The sequence below is a fragment of the Leucopleurus acutus genome (genome assembly GCF_964270905.1).
Source record: "Leucopleurus acutus genome assembly, chromosome: 16".
In the NCBI taxonomy this organism is placed as follows: domain Eukaryota; kingdom Metazoa; phylum Chordata; class Mammalia; order Artiodactyla; family Delphinidae; genus Leucopleurus; species Leucopleurus acutus.
In genome coordinates this window covers 8,787,180-8,804,618 of record NC_139158.1, presented here as the reverse complement: position 1 = coordinate 8,804,618, position 17,439 = coordinate 8,787,180, and the positions used below count along the sequence as shown (strand labels likewise).

The 17,439-nt window shown below is 45.8% G+C and overlaps 1 protein-coding gene across 1 annotated transcript; it reads right to left on the bottom strand.

Moving 5' to 3' along the window:
* Nucleotides 1-366: 366 nt before the first annotated feature.
* CCL24 (C-C motif chemokine ligand 24) lies at nucleotides 367-2,045 on the bottom strand (the record flags this gene model as incomplete). Its single annotated transcript, XM_082856841.1, has 3 exons — nucleotides 367-535; nucleotides 1,615-1,732; nucleotides 1,973-2,045. 3 exons carry the CDS (start codon nucleotides 2,043-2,045, stop codon nucleotides 367-369), a joined length of 360 nt encoding a protein of 119 aa, XP_082712967.1.
* Between the last annotated feature and the right edge of the window lie 15,394 nt (nucleotides 2,046-17,439).

The following is a 17,439-nucleotide window of genomic DNA, read 5'->3' as shown; positions in this document are numbered from 1 at the left end:
GTACAAGCAGAGTCTGTCTGCAGGGTAGGACTCATGCGCTTGGGCTCTGACGGAACCCAGAAGTCAGAGAGGTGCCCGCCCCAGCTCAGGGGGAGGACAAAGGACCACCATGGCCCTCCTCCGGGACCTTCTCTCCCAGCTCAGGAAAGGCAAGAGGCCCGGGATGCTTGGAGCCCTCATTCAGCCCCCAGGAGCAGGCCTCCCCTGACTTGGGTTCTTTTAATAGACTAGACACATCCCCTGAGAATGATGCTAGGAAACAGGACCATTAGCCCTTTGCCTATCACCGCTGGCTCACCAGGCCCCAAGCAGCCTTTTAGGAGGTGAGACCCAGGCCCAAGCTCAGGGCTGGGGGCCGGGCAGGGGTTAGATGAAGGTGCCGTTGGCAGGGTGCCTCTGGACAGCGACTTTGGCACCCATCACTCTGGTCCTACTGGAGGCTTTCTTCTGCTTGGCATCCAAGTTCTTCATGTATCTCTGGACCCACAGCAACTTGGGGTTGCCACAGAACCTCTGGCCCTTCCTGGTGGTGAAGCTGTGGGAAGAGTGACAGGGCACACGTGAGGTCTGGCAGGGGGTCTGGATCCCTTCACTTTCTGAGGAGGTCGTGTGGAAGCCCAGAGGACACGCTGCTGTCCCAGCCTCCTGGCAGGTTCCTGACACGATGTCTCCTCTCTGTGCGTCTGCATCTCTTTATTTCAATAACCTCATGTTCATGTTCAGTAACCTCCTTGTCATATGGGGGAGGCCCAGCCCTGCCTTTAGATAACACTGGGTCTGAAGAGAGAGACACAATGTCTACTCACAGGGGGGAGAGAAGATGCACTGAAAACCCCGAAGAAAAAAGGCCTCCAGTTCACACAGTGTGCAAGGAAGCGTGGCCGATAAGGATGCCAGAGCTGGGAGTGGGCAGTGGGATGCCATTTTCCAAGCCAGCTCCGAGCGGTGGATGCCAGGCTGTGGAGCTGGGTCTGGAGCCAGTGGGGAAAATTACAGTTAATAATTAATTTTTTTTTTCTCAAAGATGCAGACAAAATTAAGATTCAAAGTTTTAATTAATTTCCATACTGATGAAAATAATTCCATGAATTCGGTAAACCATTGCATAAATGCTATAGGGTAAAAAAATGTAAACAAGTGTTAACAAGTTTAAACAATTCACTACAAGTAAATGATTCTGCATTATAAATGCTACCTTCTGGGTTAAGAAAAGACCACATTTCTAGGGCATGCCACTGTTTACGCAGTGAGCTTACATTTGCTGTCTTGTAACTCTGAAGTTATTTGGAGTCCTAAGTGACCTTGAATAGGCCACCTTTCTGAGCCTTAATCGCCTCCTGTAAAATGAGAATAATCAATCCTAGCTCATAGAATGGCTGAGAGGGTGAGATAAGGGAACGTTATATGCCCCGAATGGTGCCTCGTATATATTTGGTGCTCAGTACACGATTATTGACTCTGAATCCTCTTCCTAATCTTATGGATGAGGAAGTTGAGGCTCAGAGAGGTGAGGTGACCTCCCCAGGGTCACAGAGCAGGGCCCTCAGCAATCCTGAAGGCTCACGTCTCCCTGCCCCACTCCTGCCAGGTGGCCGAGGAGGAGTAGTTTCTTACATCACTCCTGCCTTGGGGCAGACACTCCTGTTGGACAGCTGGTAGTTTATCACTCGTCTCTCAGGAATTCTCTTGGAAATGAAGGCTAAGCAGCAGGAAGAGGGGATGATCATGGAGCCTAAAAGACAGGAGAGAGAAGAGCCAATTTCTTTACCAGCCTGCTCTAGACTCTGGGCTTCAACATGGAGCCCGTCCCCTGCACTAAACCCCTCCAGTCCAGCCACTGGGCTGCCCCCTTCTCAGCAGTCCCCTCCAGACCCAGGCTGCTCAGTCCTCCATCCTCTGCTTTGCCATTCCAGCCATGCCCTTGGGACAGCTGTCCTGTGTGAGCAACCCAGGTTGGGGTCAGAGTTCTTACCTGCAAGGACAATGCAGTAGGTGCACAGGGCCATGAGCAGGAGGCCGGTTGCCATGGTCATGGGGGCTGCCATGTCCTGGAGAGCAGAGGAGGCAGCTCAGAGCTCAAAGCTGGGGGCAGGAGGGGCGGGGCTGGGACAAGGGGCGTGGTTCCCTGCGAGCACTCCAGCTGCCCTCTGGCCTTTACCGGGGCAGCTAGGAGGAAACATGTGCTTATATACATATAGCCTCCCCAGGGAGCCTTCCCCTCCCCTCCTTCAAAGTCCTAGAAGCCTCTGAGATCAGCAAAAAGGAAGTCGCTGCTAACTGAGTCAGGGGTTATCTTGTCCTCTAAGAAAGGGCTGGCGGCGGAGGGCATTGCCCTGCTAGGGCGAAGTGCAAACGCATTGGATGCATGATGGCGATCCTGGCTGTGCTGCTCATTTCCTGTGGGACCCTGGGTAAGTCATTCACTTCACTGAGCCTCAGTTTCCTCATCTGAAAAGGAGTAAAGTTATCCTCTCTCCTTCCATCCATTCGTTCATTCACCAACTCTTGTTAAGCAAGTACCATGTGCCAGGCGTCTACTGCGGAGGCAGATGTGAGGTCAAGTGTGCAGTCAACTATCACAGGCGCTGGCGGAGTGGGCATAGAGGAAAGCAGATGCCGTCACTGTTCATTACTATCTCCTCAGACCCCTCTCCCATGCTCATGCGGCACCCCCTCTTGGTGACCTTGCATTCCGAATCCCCAAGCTGCTGGATCCACCTAGCCTGCAGGCTCTAGGCAAGTGGGACGTGCCTGGAGACTTACATCCTCGGGGAAGCCCTTGACCAATGCCTGCTGGAGGGGTACAGACTCCAGGTCCAGCGTGACGTGTACTGTTTCTCGAGTTCCTGGAGGGGTGGAGCCAGTTTCCTTCTGTGAGACAAGACTTGGCTGTCTCCTCCCCTTCAGGGTCTGCTTCCCCCTCCCCTACTGGTGTCCCCTGGAAGCTCTGCCTGATAAACGACTGGCCCACGAATCCTCGTCTCAGGGTCTCCTTTGGGGACCCCAATCTGAGACAATGTGTATGTGTGAGGGAGTGAGGCACATAGGGAGGACTGGCCAGTTCTTCTGGGGGGAGAGTGGCGCATGCACTTGTGGAGTGTGAGGTTGGCTCTGCTGAGGTTTGGAAGATGAAAGACAGTGGGGACCGCGCTGGGGCTTCGTAAACCATAATACTTGGCTCAGTTGTCAGAGTGGGACATGCCACCCACCCACCCCCCACCCCCATTCCAACTCCCAGCCTGGGACCCCATGTTTAGAGACTCTTGTCACTGCTGCTTCCATTCCTAAACCCTTCGCGTCCTCTCCATTTCACCTCTCATGGAAATACTTGGTTTTCTCCAGCCTCCCTGCTGTGGCCTCCCAGGAGCACACCTGTGTGGCAGCACAGTGGCCCACATCACCTGGCTGATGATGACCAGCTGTGTGTCTACATCTCCCACTTGACCATGAACACCTTGAGATCAATGTCTCATTTCCACGCCCACCAAGTCCCATGCAGATCACCTGTCCCATGGCCAGTGTTTGTAGAATGAATATATGATGGACCGACTCTGAATCACTCTCCTTTGGATCAGGGACTCCCATGTGGTCTCTGCCCAGCATGACTGGGGTCAGTGTGTACACAGGGGAGCCATGCAGCAGGTCCTCTGATGGGGACAAGACTGAAGTTGGGGAGGCCAGCAGTGCCTGATCTCATAGTCCTTATTTATGGAGTGAAATATGGTGAGCACCCCGCTCAGCTCTTCACTAGCTTTGCACATTCCCCTCCCCAGCCAGCAGTAAGGACCCTCACCTGGCAGAGGAGCATTCAGTGAGAGCCCTTTACATATGCAAGGGCTTCTCACTGAGTCCATTTTAGGAAGCTGCTTCTAATCTTTGCTCCTCAACAATTCCGAGGGGATAGCCTGCTCTCTGTCTGGGTTTTATAACAGGGGGCGCTGGGAGGGGTGGCTGGAGATGGGAGAGACAGAGGCAGCACACAGGAGAAGGGTGAGGACTGGCCTGAGCAGGGTGGGAAGCCTTCGCGCGTTGACCACGTGTTGCAACTTCATTGGGACGGCAGAAGGTCATTGGGCGGGAGGGTTTGGGGTGGGGTGCCTCACCCCAATTAGTAACACTATTTAGGGGCTTTCCCAAGATGCTTTTTTTTTTTAAAAGGCATTTCTTTTAAAGTTTATTTCTTTTATTTATTTATTTTTGGCTGCGTTGGGTCTTCGTTGCTGCGCGCGGGCTTTCTCTAGTTGCCGCGAGAGGGGGCTACTCTTCGTTGCGGTGTGCATGCTTCTCGTTGGGGTGGCTTCTCATGCTGCGGAGCAGGGGCTCTAGAGCGCAGGCCCAGTAGTCGTGGCTCGCGGGCTCTAGAGCGCAGGCTCAGTAGTTGTGGCACACGGGCTTAGTTGCTCCGCGGCACATGGGATCTTCCCAGACCAGGGCTCGAACCCTTGTCCCCTGCATTGGCAGGCAGATTCTTAACCACTGCGCCACCAGGGAAGCCTCCAAAGAAGCTTTTTAAAAAAGCACCCAGTCTCGCTGCTCTGTCTGGGAAAGTAAGTAAGGCAGGGACTACCAACCCATTTTACAAAAGGAAAAGCTGAAGTCTACAAAAGGTGAGTGAGTAGACACCACCACGGAGCTACTTATGCTGACTCCCAAAATGGGAACTGCACGTCCCCGCTGGAAGGGGGGATTCCAACAGCCCGAGCAGTTATTCAAAGTAAGAGTGGGAGAAGTAGGAGATCCCAGGAAAGAATAGAAAGGGATAACTAGTGTAAACAGTGCTGCAGTGAACATTGGGGTGTATGTATCCGTTTGGACCATGTTTTTCTCCAGATATATGCACAGGAGTGGGATTGCAGGATCATATGGTAAGAGAGCTAACATTTAGATAGAGAAGGAGGAGGAGAAGGAGAAGGAGGGGAAGGGGGAGGGGAGGGGGAGGAAGAGGAGGGGGATGGGGAGGAGGAGGAGAAGGAGAAGGAGGGGCAGGAGGCCAAGACAGCAGATGCAGGCAAAGACTTGGGGAACGGGGCTTCCCTGGTGGCGCAGTGGTTAAGAGTCCGCCTGCCGATGCAGTGGACACGGGTTCGTGCCCCGGTCCGGGAAGATCCCACGTGCCGCGGAGCGGCTGGGCCCGCGAGCCACAACTACTGGGCCCACGCCCCACAACTACTGAAGCCCGCGCCCCTAGAGCCCGTGCTCCGCAACAAGAGAAGCCACGTCAATGAGAAGCCCGCGCACCGCAACGAAGAGTAGCCCCCATTCGCCACAACTAGAGAAAGCCCGCGCGCAGCAACAAAGACCCAACTCAGCCAAAAATAAATAAATAAATACATTTTTTTAAAAAAAGAAAAAATATGTTGGCTTATTTATTAAAGAGGTAGTTCAGTAAAGTGTATACCTGTTACCATATTTCAGCAAACAAAAAGTGGTCATTCTTGTTTTGTTGTTTTTATTACGACTCGTTTACAAGCTGGTGAACTGACTAAGCAATCCACAGGCTCTTCCCTTTAATATATCATGGCATTTAATCTAATCTTTACAGTAATGACCCTGTGGAGTAGATATTATTCACTTTGTTGCACAGAGGTCAAGTAACTTGTTCTGGTCACAGTCCCTGACCACACCTTGTTTGCAGCTGAAACCTGAAAACAAGGGTGTTAGAAATATGGGGAAAGTGAGGGAGAAAAAGGCTAAGAAAGAGGAGGAAAATGGACAAGATGATCCTAAAATTCATGTGGAAATGCAAGGAGCTCAGAACAGCCGAAAGAATCTTGAAAAAGGAAGACAAAGTTGGAGGACTAACACTTCTGGATTTCAAAACTTACTTCACCGTAAAGTAATCAAGGTAGTTTGATACTGGTGTGAGAATAGACATACAGATCAACAGAACAGAGCTGAGAGTCCGGAAAGCAACCCTTACATGTATAGTCAATTGATTTTTGACAAGGGTGCCAAGTCCATTTGATGGAAAAGAACAGTCTTTTCAACAGTTGGTGCTGGGACAACCGGATATCCACATGCAAATAAATAAAGTGAAACCCTACTCCATACCACATACAAAAATTAATTCAATATGGAGCAAAAATCTAAATGAGAGATAAAACTCTTAGAAGAAAACAGGTGTAGATCTTCATGACCTTGGATTAAGTAACAGTTTCTTTGATGTGATATCAAAAGCACAAGCAAGCAAAGGAAAAATATATAAGTTGGACTCCTTTAAAATTAAACACTTTTGTGAATCAAAGCACACTATCAAGAAAGTGAAAAGCCAGCCCACATAATGGGAGAAAACCTTTGGAAATCACCTGATAATTCTAGTGTCCAGAATTATAAACAAGTCCACAATACAAAGACAAATAACCCAATTTAAAAATAAGCAAAGAATTTAACTAGACATTTCTCAGAAGAAGATACACAAATGGCCCATAAGCGCATGAAAATATGCTCAACTGTGGATTGCTTAGTCAATAGGGAAAAGCAAATCAAAACCACAATGAGATATCACTTCACACCTAGTAGGATGGCTATGAAAAAAACCCAACAACGACAGAAAATAAAAAGTGTTGGCAAGGAAACGGGAACTCTCATATATTATTCATGGAAATGTAAGATGGTATAACCACTATGGAAAGGTTTGGCAGTTCCTCAAAAAGTTAAACATAGAGTTACAATATGACCCAATAATTTCACTCTAAAGTATATACCCTAGAAAACTGAAAATATTTACACAGAAACTTGCACATGAAGGTTCATAGCAGCATTATTCATAGTAGCCAAAAAGTGGAAACAACCTAACGTCCATCAATTGATAAATGGATAAACGAAGGTACAATGCAATATACGGTGGAATTTTATTCAACCATAAAAAGGAATGAAGTACCGATATATGCATTATGTTAAATGACAGACACAACAGACCAGACATTGTATGATTCCATTCATAAGAAATGTTCACAATAGACATATCCATAGAGACTTAAAGTAGATTCCTGGTTGCCAGGGGCCTGGAAGGAGTAGAAAGTAGGGAGATACAGAGTTTCTTTTGGGGGTGATGAAAATATTCTAGAATTCGATAGCAGTGAGCGTTGTACAAATTGTGAGTATACCACTCACAGGTACACTTTAAAGGGGTTAAAATGATGAAGTTTATGTGATGTGGATTTTATCTCAATTAAAAATTAGACGAAAAAAGGAAGAGAAGATGCTGTGGAAACATTCAAAATGTTTGTTCAAATGGTGGGGCCTTTATTAATGGCTTTATTAAAGCTGCGCCCAGTTTCAAAGATCTTGTCTGCCTCCCTCATGTGGCCTGACTTTCATCAAACAGTCTGATATATTAGACTGGAAACCGAGAGGGCACAGGCAGTGGGATTTCCCCCGGTCTTCCCTTACCTTGGTCACACTTCCTGGCAAGCAGGCAGACAAGGAAGCTTCCTTCAGTGGGTCCCATGGCCGAGTCCTTAGAGAGTTGAGGCTTGAGGGCCCCCTTCTCTCTCTCTTTTTCCTCCTGTGACCGTCCTCAGACCCCAGTGCCTCCTTACTCCCTCTCTCCATTCTTATATCAAAACCTACTCTATAGACAGGCAATAAAAGGCACACATTCCCTCTACACCTAAGTGACTGATAACAGCTTAAAATAAGACGCTTCTTGTATTCTAGGCCTCTGCAAATGAGGACCATTGAAGCCAGGTTTCTGCTTCTTGGAGAGAGGCATTGAAAATATGCAAAGGGGGAAGGAGTGCGTGAACCCAACGTTGCTGAATTGAAAGCAGAGGTATCCATGTATATATCATCTTTTAGAAACACTGATACACCAATAGCGATGAGCATACCTAGCAAAGATATTTCTTCTTGGAGAAATAAATGATTCTAGTCCTGGGTCAAAGAAAGTAGAACCTGGAATATCTTTTTGGTGCCAGAAAGTAAGAAGTTGCTCAAAGAATCATGGGGATATGTCAAAAGGACATAGGAGCCAGCTCTCAGGGGCTCACGCTGGCCAAATCTGAGACAGTTGGACCAGTAATAGTTGATAGTGATGTATTGAATAAGAAATCAATCAATCAATGAACAAACAAAGTAAGTTTGAGGTTGAATTTTGTCTCCCCACAAAAATGAATGTTGGGGTCCTAACCCCCAGGACCTCAGAATGTGACCTTATTTGAAGGTAGGGTCTTCACAGAGATAATCAAGTTAAAATGAGGTCATTAAGGTGGGCCCTAATCCAGTATAACTGGTGTCCTTACAAAAAAAGGAAAATTGGACACAGAGATAGACACACAGAGGGAATATGTTGTGAAGATACAGGGAGAAGATGGCCATTTGCAAACCAAAGAGAGAGGCCCGGAAGAGATCCTTCCCTCAGAGCCCTCAAGGAAGAACCAACCCTGCTGACACCTTGATCCCAGACTTTTAGTGTCCAGAACTGACTGGGAGCAAATAAATTTCTGTTGTTTAAGCCCCTCAGTTCATGGTGCTTCGTTATGGCAGCCCTAGCAAACTAGGGAGAGAAGAGAAAGCTTTACCCTACAGTAGGATATCAACTAATAAATATAGAAGAAATGATGGAGTTAGAAAATCATCCATGAATGCTAAAATTAGTGGGAAACGGGTGATGAGAGATGGGTTATTTACATAGTCTCAAAGTATCTCCCCACGAATCACGTTAATTACAAAGAAAAAGTCGGTGACTCAATAGTGAAGAAACCTGGGGGACAAATTTCTTAAAAGCCATGTGAGTCTTCCTAGGAAGGTTTGGAACTGGACTGGGGATCAAGGAGAGAATCAGCTATGATATACTGGAATGTTCTATACCCAGACCGCTAAAAACTAGCTGTGCAGACTTGAGCAGGTCACTCACTTCTCCCAAGCTTCAATTTCCTCATCTATGTAATGGGCAGGGGGTGTGGGTGACATGATCATGAGACTCCAAGGAAGTTATGGATATGAGAGCTTCTAGTAAACTTCAAAGCATGGTGCCCCTGCAAGTCTTCACCATCTAACAGCAATCAGAGCCTTAAACTAGAGGAATTAAGCCCATTTCAGGCATTAGACAGCAGAGGAGCAAATATATGGGGTCATTGAGGTCTTTCTTGGGCCCCTAAAATTGAATATCAAGGCAGATTGGCTCTTTTTCTTTTCAGGGCCACACCACGTGGCATGCAGGATCTCAGTACCTCCACCGGGGATGGAACCCACGCCCCCTGCAGTGGAAGCGCGAAGCCTCAACCGCTGGGCCACCAGGGGATTCCCTTTGCTGGCCCTTGAATGGGCTTTAAGGAAGAAGGGAAATGACTTGGAGGATAGGACCAACAATATCGGTCTTGCTCTTTTCTTGGGATCTGGGGTCTGGGTGACAGACAGCTGTTTCAAGATCCTTCCTGGGGTAGATGAAGTGGATGTGTTTTAAGAGGTTAAAAAAAATCTGTCGGGCTTCCCTGGTGGCGCAGTGGTTGAGAGTCCGCCTGCCGATGCAGGGCACACGGGTTCGTGCCCCGGTCCGGGAAGATCCCACATGCCACGGAGCGGCTGCGCCCATGAACCATGGCCGCTGAGCCTGCGTGTCCGGAACCTGTGCTCCGAAACGGGAGACGCCACATCAGTGAGAGGCCCGCGTACCGCAAAAAACAAAAAAACAAAAAAACCACAAAAATTTAATTGTAGACCTGCTTATTCATGATGTATATAAACATACTAGTAAAAAAGACTCTTGACCACGTAATAAAAACTAAACGGATGTTTATGTCAGCGGCTCAGTGTGTGAAATTAACTCAAAAATCAACAATATAAAAGTCTCATAAGTTTCAAATAATGTTAAGTTTTACTTGCAGCATGAATTTATGCATTCACTATATATGGTTTTTACCATACACCATGCTTAGATTATTGGAGGCCAGAGCTCAACTTAACACAAACAGGAGCACAGATAGTGGTACCGCTAACCAGCTGGTCCACTCTGCCTGGTGAGCTGGGACAGCTGTAAACCAAAGGGAACTAGAAGATCCCCTTGTATGTCTCAGTGTCATTGCTACCTCCTAGATGTTGGAGGCCCCAGGGGAACAGAAGCAGGGGTCAAGAGATAAAGCTCAAAGAAGAAAGACATTGGTAGTGGGCAGAGCCATTCAGAGACAGATCTGCTCACCTGGAATGATAGTGAGATCCCCAACAAGGGGACCATGCAAGCACCTCTTGGCAGGCCTCCGAGTAGGAAATTCAGGCTTCAGATGAGGAAGTCCCATTCAGTTCTGGGGTTCTGGGATCCAGGGAAGGACCCATTTTAGACTCAATGCCATTAGAACTCTAAGTCCAATGGAAAGACAAATGCATAAATGGATAATTACACTATAGCATGATAAGGCATACGTAGCAGAGAGATTAAGAGCACGAGCTTTAGAGACAATTAGGCCTGGGTTCATATACTGGCTCTATCAGCCTCAGTTCTGTTATCTGTGGAGTAGGGATGAAACCCTTTGCTTCCCAGGGGTATTATGAGAAAAGAGTGAACCACGTGCTGTACATAATGTTCCTGGCAGGGTGCCCGGCCTGTAATAAATATTAACAAGGGGGGTCATTGCTAGTGCCAAGCACCTTCAGGCACAAAGGTACGAAGGGATCTGGGAGTGCAAAGGAAGACACGGTTCTGTGTGGCAAATGAGGAAGCTTCAGAAAAGAAGGCAGCCTACTCCTGGGCATATATCTGGAGAAAACCATGATTTGAAAAGATACATGTAGCCCAGTGTTCATTGCAGCACTATTTACAATAGCCAGGACATGGAAGCAACCTAAATATCCATTGACATAGGAGTGGATAAAGAAGATGTGGTACATATATACCATGGAATATTCCTCAGCCATAAAAAAGAATGAAATAATGCTATTTGCAACGACATGGATGGACCTAGAGATTGTCATACTGAGTGAAGTAAGTCAGACAGAGAAAGACAAACACCATATGATATCACTTCTACGTGGAATCTAAAAAAATGGTACAAAGGAACCTATTTACAAAAGAGAAATAGACTCACAGAGGTAGAAAACAAACTTACAGCTATCAAGGGGAAAAAGGGAGGGGAGGGATAAACTGGGAGATTGGGCTGGCATATACACATTACTATATATAAAATAGATGACTAATAAGATCCTACTGTATAGCACAGGGAACTCTACTCAATACTTTGTAATGACCTATATGGGAATAGAATCTAAAAAAAGAGTGGACATATGTATATTTATAACTGATTCACTTTGCTGTACAGCAGAAATGAACACAACATTGTAAATCAACTATACTCCAATAAAAATTATTTAAAAAAAAAAAAGAAGGCAGCAAGAGCTCCGCAGGACAAGGGGTCAAGGACATTCCAAGCCAATGGGAAGCCTGGTGAGCGGCAGATCGGTTGAGTTCCAGAAGGTGATGGGAGGAGGTGAGGTTGGGAGTTTGGGGGCAGAAATAACACACTGCATCTCAATTGTCCTGCCCCCAAAGCAACTCACATATTATTCCTTAATGTCCAGGGAAGTCACAATTGTCCCCTCCCCATATCTGATAATGTCTCTAATTTTGTTGATTGTACCTGTTTAACTCCCAGACCCATCTATTCCTTCTCAACCCCATTCCTCTGCCCCTACCTGCCTCCCTCCAATCTGTTCTGCACACAAATGCAAGAAAACTCCTAAAATGCAAACTAGCCCTGCTTACTCCCCTGCCTAAAATTCTTCACTAGGACCCCATCACCAACAGCTAAACTTTGTTCATTCCATCATCTCCGTAATTTTTTACCACTTCTGCCCACCACCCAATCTATTAAACACTTAATTGAAATTGACTTCATCCAAAATTATCTATGAGGGAATTCCCTGGTGGTCGAGTGGTTAGGACTTGGCACTCTCACTGCCAGGGGCCCAGGTTCCATCCCTGGTCAGGGTACTATGATCCCTCAAGCCATGTGGCATGGCCAAAAAAACAAAAACAAAAAAATAAAAATACCCATGAAATCACAGATTTAGTGTACTGGCTGTATTTTTTCCAATATGCATTGAAACGAGCCCACAAGTGTTAAGGTAAACCAGGAGTGAGTATGTGTGTATGTGTGTGTCTGTAGCAGAAACTATCCATGCTCTGCCCATATCTCCTTGTCCTTGTCAATTCAGGGCATGCTGGCCTGGCTTCCATTGCCACCACCTGGCTGGCTCTGCCCCCTGGGGCCAGGATGACCTGCTGGGAAAGGGGACTCAGGAACTCCACCCGGAAGTGGCTGATACCAATACCAGTGATTATGAGCAAATAACTTGGCAGGTCTTGGTTGACAGACAGTTAAGATGGGGCCAGTGATGTGCTGGTAAATGTTTAACAACTGGCTCTGAGCGGAAAGCTCTGATTTGCAATGTTTGCTGATTCCTATGATGTAAATACTCCTACAGTGGCTGATTTCAAGCTTTCAACCTGGTGTCACTGAACGTGGAGTTGGGAAGAGATGCTGTCCCAGGTCGGTATGTGCTGGCCTTGGTATACCACTGGGTGGGACCCAGGATGAGGACTTAGGGGGCTCATGGTCCTTAAGTTCTGGGAGATGCAAGGAGGGGAAAGAGTGGTGCTGAGAGGGAGGTTGGAATATATTTACTAGCCAGAGGCTCACTGAAAGCAGGTGGATGCAGGAGGAGGGAAGGCCTCTGAGCACGTGCACAAAGGTCCTGATGGGCCACAGCTGAGGAGGCCACACCCTAAGAAGGCAAGGAGTCCCCGGGCTTGGGGACAGGAAGCCCTAACCACCAGCTTTTCCTGTCTTGCCTGAGGCCAGGTCCCATCCTTCTCCTTGTAGAAATAGCTCCTGCTTGGAAGCTAAGGAAGGATTAGATTCTGCTGATCCTCGAAAGGTCATGGCTGAGGACCTCACTAAAAGGAGAAGTGAAAGGGGCATTCTTCTTGAAGGACTAGCCCAGCTGGATTTCTTCCCTAAGACAGAAAAACATGAGGCTGGAGCCACAGAGGCCCAGCTCTTTCACTGGGCTGCCCAAGGATATTGAAGTTCTGGGTCTGGGGTCAGACACACTCTTCCCATTTACTTGACCCCAAATCTCATGGGATCAGTGGGAATAATTGGGAATCTTATGCTTCTGGAATATTCTTGCTTGCCCTACCTCCTGGAAGCAGTAGGAGGCTTGACTGAGAGATAGTTACAAGAGCACTTGGCAAATTGCAGAGCACTGAGTAGAAATGAGTGATGGAACGATGGTGATGCCTCATTCACCAAAGACCCCTGGGAAGCAGCCCCAACTCATTGACTCAGTGGCTCAGGCTACAGAGAAAGTCCTTGGTGAGCTGGGTAGTTAGCTATCCAGTAAGTTTTGGGAGCCTGGGGGAGATGGGGTTCTAAAGGAGCTCCTGGACACCAAGTGGGAAATTGGCGGGGGGTGGGGTGGTGGTGGGATGAACTGGGAGATTGGGGTTGACATATATACACTAATATGTATAAAATAGATAACTAATAAGAACCTGCTGTATAAAAAATTAAAAAAATAAACAAATAAAAATAAAATAAAGGAGCTCCTGGGAGAGGTGGAGCACCAAGACAGATGATGGCACTGAGAGAGGAGATGGGAAGAGTCTCAGCACCAACCACTGTGCCCGTGAACCCTCTCCATCCTCAGGAAGCTTATAACCTCAGCAGGAAGACAGGGCACATGAGAAAGATCACTTTGGTCATCTTTTCCCTGGTTTCTGCTACCAAGGACCCTCAAGAATGGCTCCTTACAAGGAATGATCTCCTGATGGACAGAGTTTCCCAGAATATGATGACCCCAATAGGAGAAGCTGTCTATACAACACGAGGAGTTCTAACTATTTTGCAATCTTTGAGAAACATGGGAAGACACTGGACCGAGAGTTGATAGACCTAGATTCTGATTCCAGCTCTGCTACTTAGCAGCTGAGCAGGCAAGTCACTAACTCTTCCAGGGTCTCAGTTTTCCTACCTGTAAGATGGGCATAGTGATCTCCACCCTGTGTGCCAGCCCAAAAGCATTGTCAAAAACTTAGCTGAGTTAGTGGGTGTGAGATGGGAACTCTTATTCAGATATGAAGGCTGATGAGTTCTGTTCTGTTGGACCACAGACCTGCATCTTTAGGAAGGAATGAAGAACATCAGAAATAGTAAATATTTGGGTAAATATTAAAGGCAATATTTTTTCTTTTAATTTACTTAAAATATATATAACTGTTTATGACAAAGATTTAAAACATTTTACTGTGAGGTTTATTACATACGTAGGTATAATATAGATGATAAGTATAGCATGAAGAATGAGAAGAAATGAACCTAGATGGTTGCAAAGTTCTTAGAATGTATATCAAAAGATACAATATTAGCTGTAAATAGCCTGAAAAGTTAAGGATGTATATTGTGTTCCTTAGAGTAACCACTAAAAAGGTAATGTAAAGAGATATAGCAAAAGAACTAATAGATAGATTAACAAGAAATTCTAAAATAAATATGCTATTAACACAAAAGGAGGCAGGAAAGTAGGAACAGAGGAACGTAAGACAAAAGCAAAATAAAACAAACTAAAGGATAAGACAAACAGAAGCCAAATAAAATAGTAGCCCTAAACCCGGTTATACTGATGATTACATTAAATGTAAATGGATTCATATCAGGGTCCCCAAGACCATCTCTTCATGTAGAGATTCACTAGAAGGACTCAGGATTCATCACATAGTGTACTCATGCCTAAGATTTACTGCATTGATGTATGAAGAATGTACAGGGCTTCCCTGGTGGCGCAGTGGTTGAGAGTCCGCCTGCCGATGCAGGGGACACGGGTTCGAGCCCTGGTCCGGGAGGATCCCATATGCCGCGGAGCAACTAAGCCCGTGCACAACAACTACTGAGCCTGCGCTCTAGAGCCTGCAAACCACAACTACTGAAGCCTGCGTGCCTAGAGCCCGTGCTCTGCAACAAGAGAAGCCACTGCAATGAGAAGCCTGCGCACCAAGGCGAAGAGTAGCCCCCGCTCGCTGCAACTAGAGAAAGCCGGCTCGCAGCAACGAAGACCCAACGCAGCCAAAAACAAAAACAAAAACAAAAAACCCACAAAGAATAAATAAAATAAATTAATTAAAAAAATATTTTACAGATTTCCAATGATGACATCATATATGATTTCCAAAAGTGCTCTATTTAAAACCTGAGACATCTTAAATATGATGTGCTCTGGATACCCTCCTGAATGATTCAAAATATTGCTCTAGATATACATGCGTTGGAATAAAATTGTTGCATGAAATGTGAGAGTGGGGGAAACAGTATTCTTAATCAGTATATTATTTTCTATAATAGGTGAAACTACATGAAAATTAAATATTGTAAGAAAAAGAGAGAAAGAGAGACCTAAGAAGCATTGAGACCGAGTGTACTGTGTGGTCCTAGTTGGCGTCTCGTTGGAACAAACCGAAAAGACATTTTTGAGATAACTGGGGAAATTGAACACAGATTGGGTATTAGGTGATACTAAAAAATTGTTGATTTTGAAGGATGTCATAATAGTCATTATGACTATATCATAATGAAGGATGTCATTATGATTATATTATCTGCCAAAAAGCCTTATTTATTAGAGACATAAACTGTAGTGAAAGGAGCCAAACACAAAAGGTCACATATTGTATGAAATACCCAGAAAAGTAAACCCAAAGAGGCAGACAGCTGATTAGCAGTTGCCAGGGGTCGGGGGTAGGAGTGACTGCTTAATGGCTGTATGGGTTTCTTTGAGGCTGAAGAAAATGTTTTGAAACTAGACAGAGGGGGTGATTGTACAACATCATGAATATACTTAATGTCACTAAATTGTATACCCTTTAAATGGTTAATCTTACGTGAATTTTACCTCAATTTTTTTTTTTCGGCCACACCACATGACTTGTGGGATCTTAGTTCCCTGACCAGGGATTGAACCCGGGCCCTCGGCAGTGAGCGAGTGGAGTCCTAACCATTGGACTGCCAGGGAATTCCCCCTACCTCAATTTTTAAAAGAGAAAAAAATATGTGGGAGAGATGAACAGGGTGGACATAAAGAAAACAAGATTGGCCAGGCATTGATAATTACTGAAGCTGGTAATGGGTACTTGGGGTTTCACCATACTACTCTCTTGATGTGTATATATGTTTAAAATGTTCCGTAATAAAAAGCTGTGTGTATTTGTGTGTCTGTGTGTGTGTGTGTGTGTGTGTGTGTGTTTAAGAGGAGGGTTCTAGTGATAATAAAGACACTGGTGTCAAAGATTCAGGGAAAGATTTGAAACAAATAGTTTCATGAAATCAGAAATTGGAAAATCCAATATTTGCAAATTAACACATTGTTATATATAACATGCATTTAAAAAAATGAGCATATACCTAAATGAATAAATTACATTTTTTAACATCTTTATTGGAGTATAATTGCTTTACAATGGTGTGTTAGTTTCTGCTTTATAACAAAGTGAATCAGCTATACATATACATATATCCCCATATCTCTTCCCTCTTGCGTCTCCCTCCCTCCCACCCTCCCTATCCCACTCTAGGTGGTCACAAAGCACCGAGCTGATCTCCCTGTGCAATGCAGCCGCTTCCCACTAGCTATCTATTTTACGTTTGGTAGTGTATATATGTCCATGCCACTCTCTTACTTCGTCCCAGCTTACCCTTCCCCCTCCCTGTGTCCTCAAGTCCATTCTCTAGTAGGTCTGTGTCTTTATTCCCGTCCTTTACCTAGGTTCTTCATGACCATACATTTTATAAAGAGTACAAATATAATATTATAAATAGGCATCATTCTCCCTAAAAGTTTATATATTCAAGTTGGGAAAAAGACCCTTTATTTTAGACTTCTTCAGAAGGAGCTTTGTCTTTGTGGTCTTTTTATATTCTAGCATTTAAGGCATATTTCTGTGATGAACGAGAGGATCCCGTAATTAGAAAGGCATCCTCATTCCTGGAGAAGAACTGGGTCCCAATGCTTCAGCAGAGCCTGGGTGACACGAGACCGGCCACGTCCACCAACCACCTCACTTTACCAACTTGGTTTCCGTGTTGAATAATTCTGCTGGTCCATCCACAAAAATGTTAAGTCCACACCTTCCCCAACAAAGTCTCATTATTTTCATTAAACCCCGCAAATGAGATTTACCTAGAGCCTGCTTTACCCATACTGGGACCCAGGTCCCCTCATATTATTCATCTGTCATTTCTGTGTGTCCCCAAGGGGCGGCTTCTCATGGACTCGAGGTGAATTTGTCAGTTTCTTCCCCTCTGGCCTTCTGACCACATCTGTCCCTTGTGAGATAGCCATGCCCTGGGTACACACCTTTTCTGACGGTGATCTCCACGGCTCTCACCTCCCTTGACTTCCAGAGAGGGCACCAATTTTCCTCTGACACCATGTAATCCCTTAATTCCCCACAGA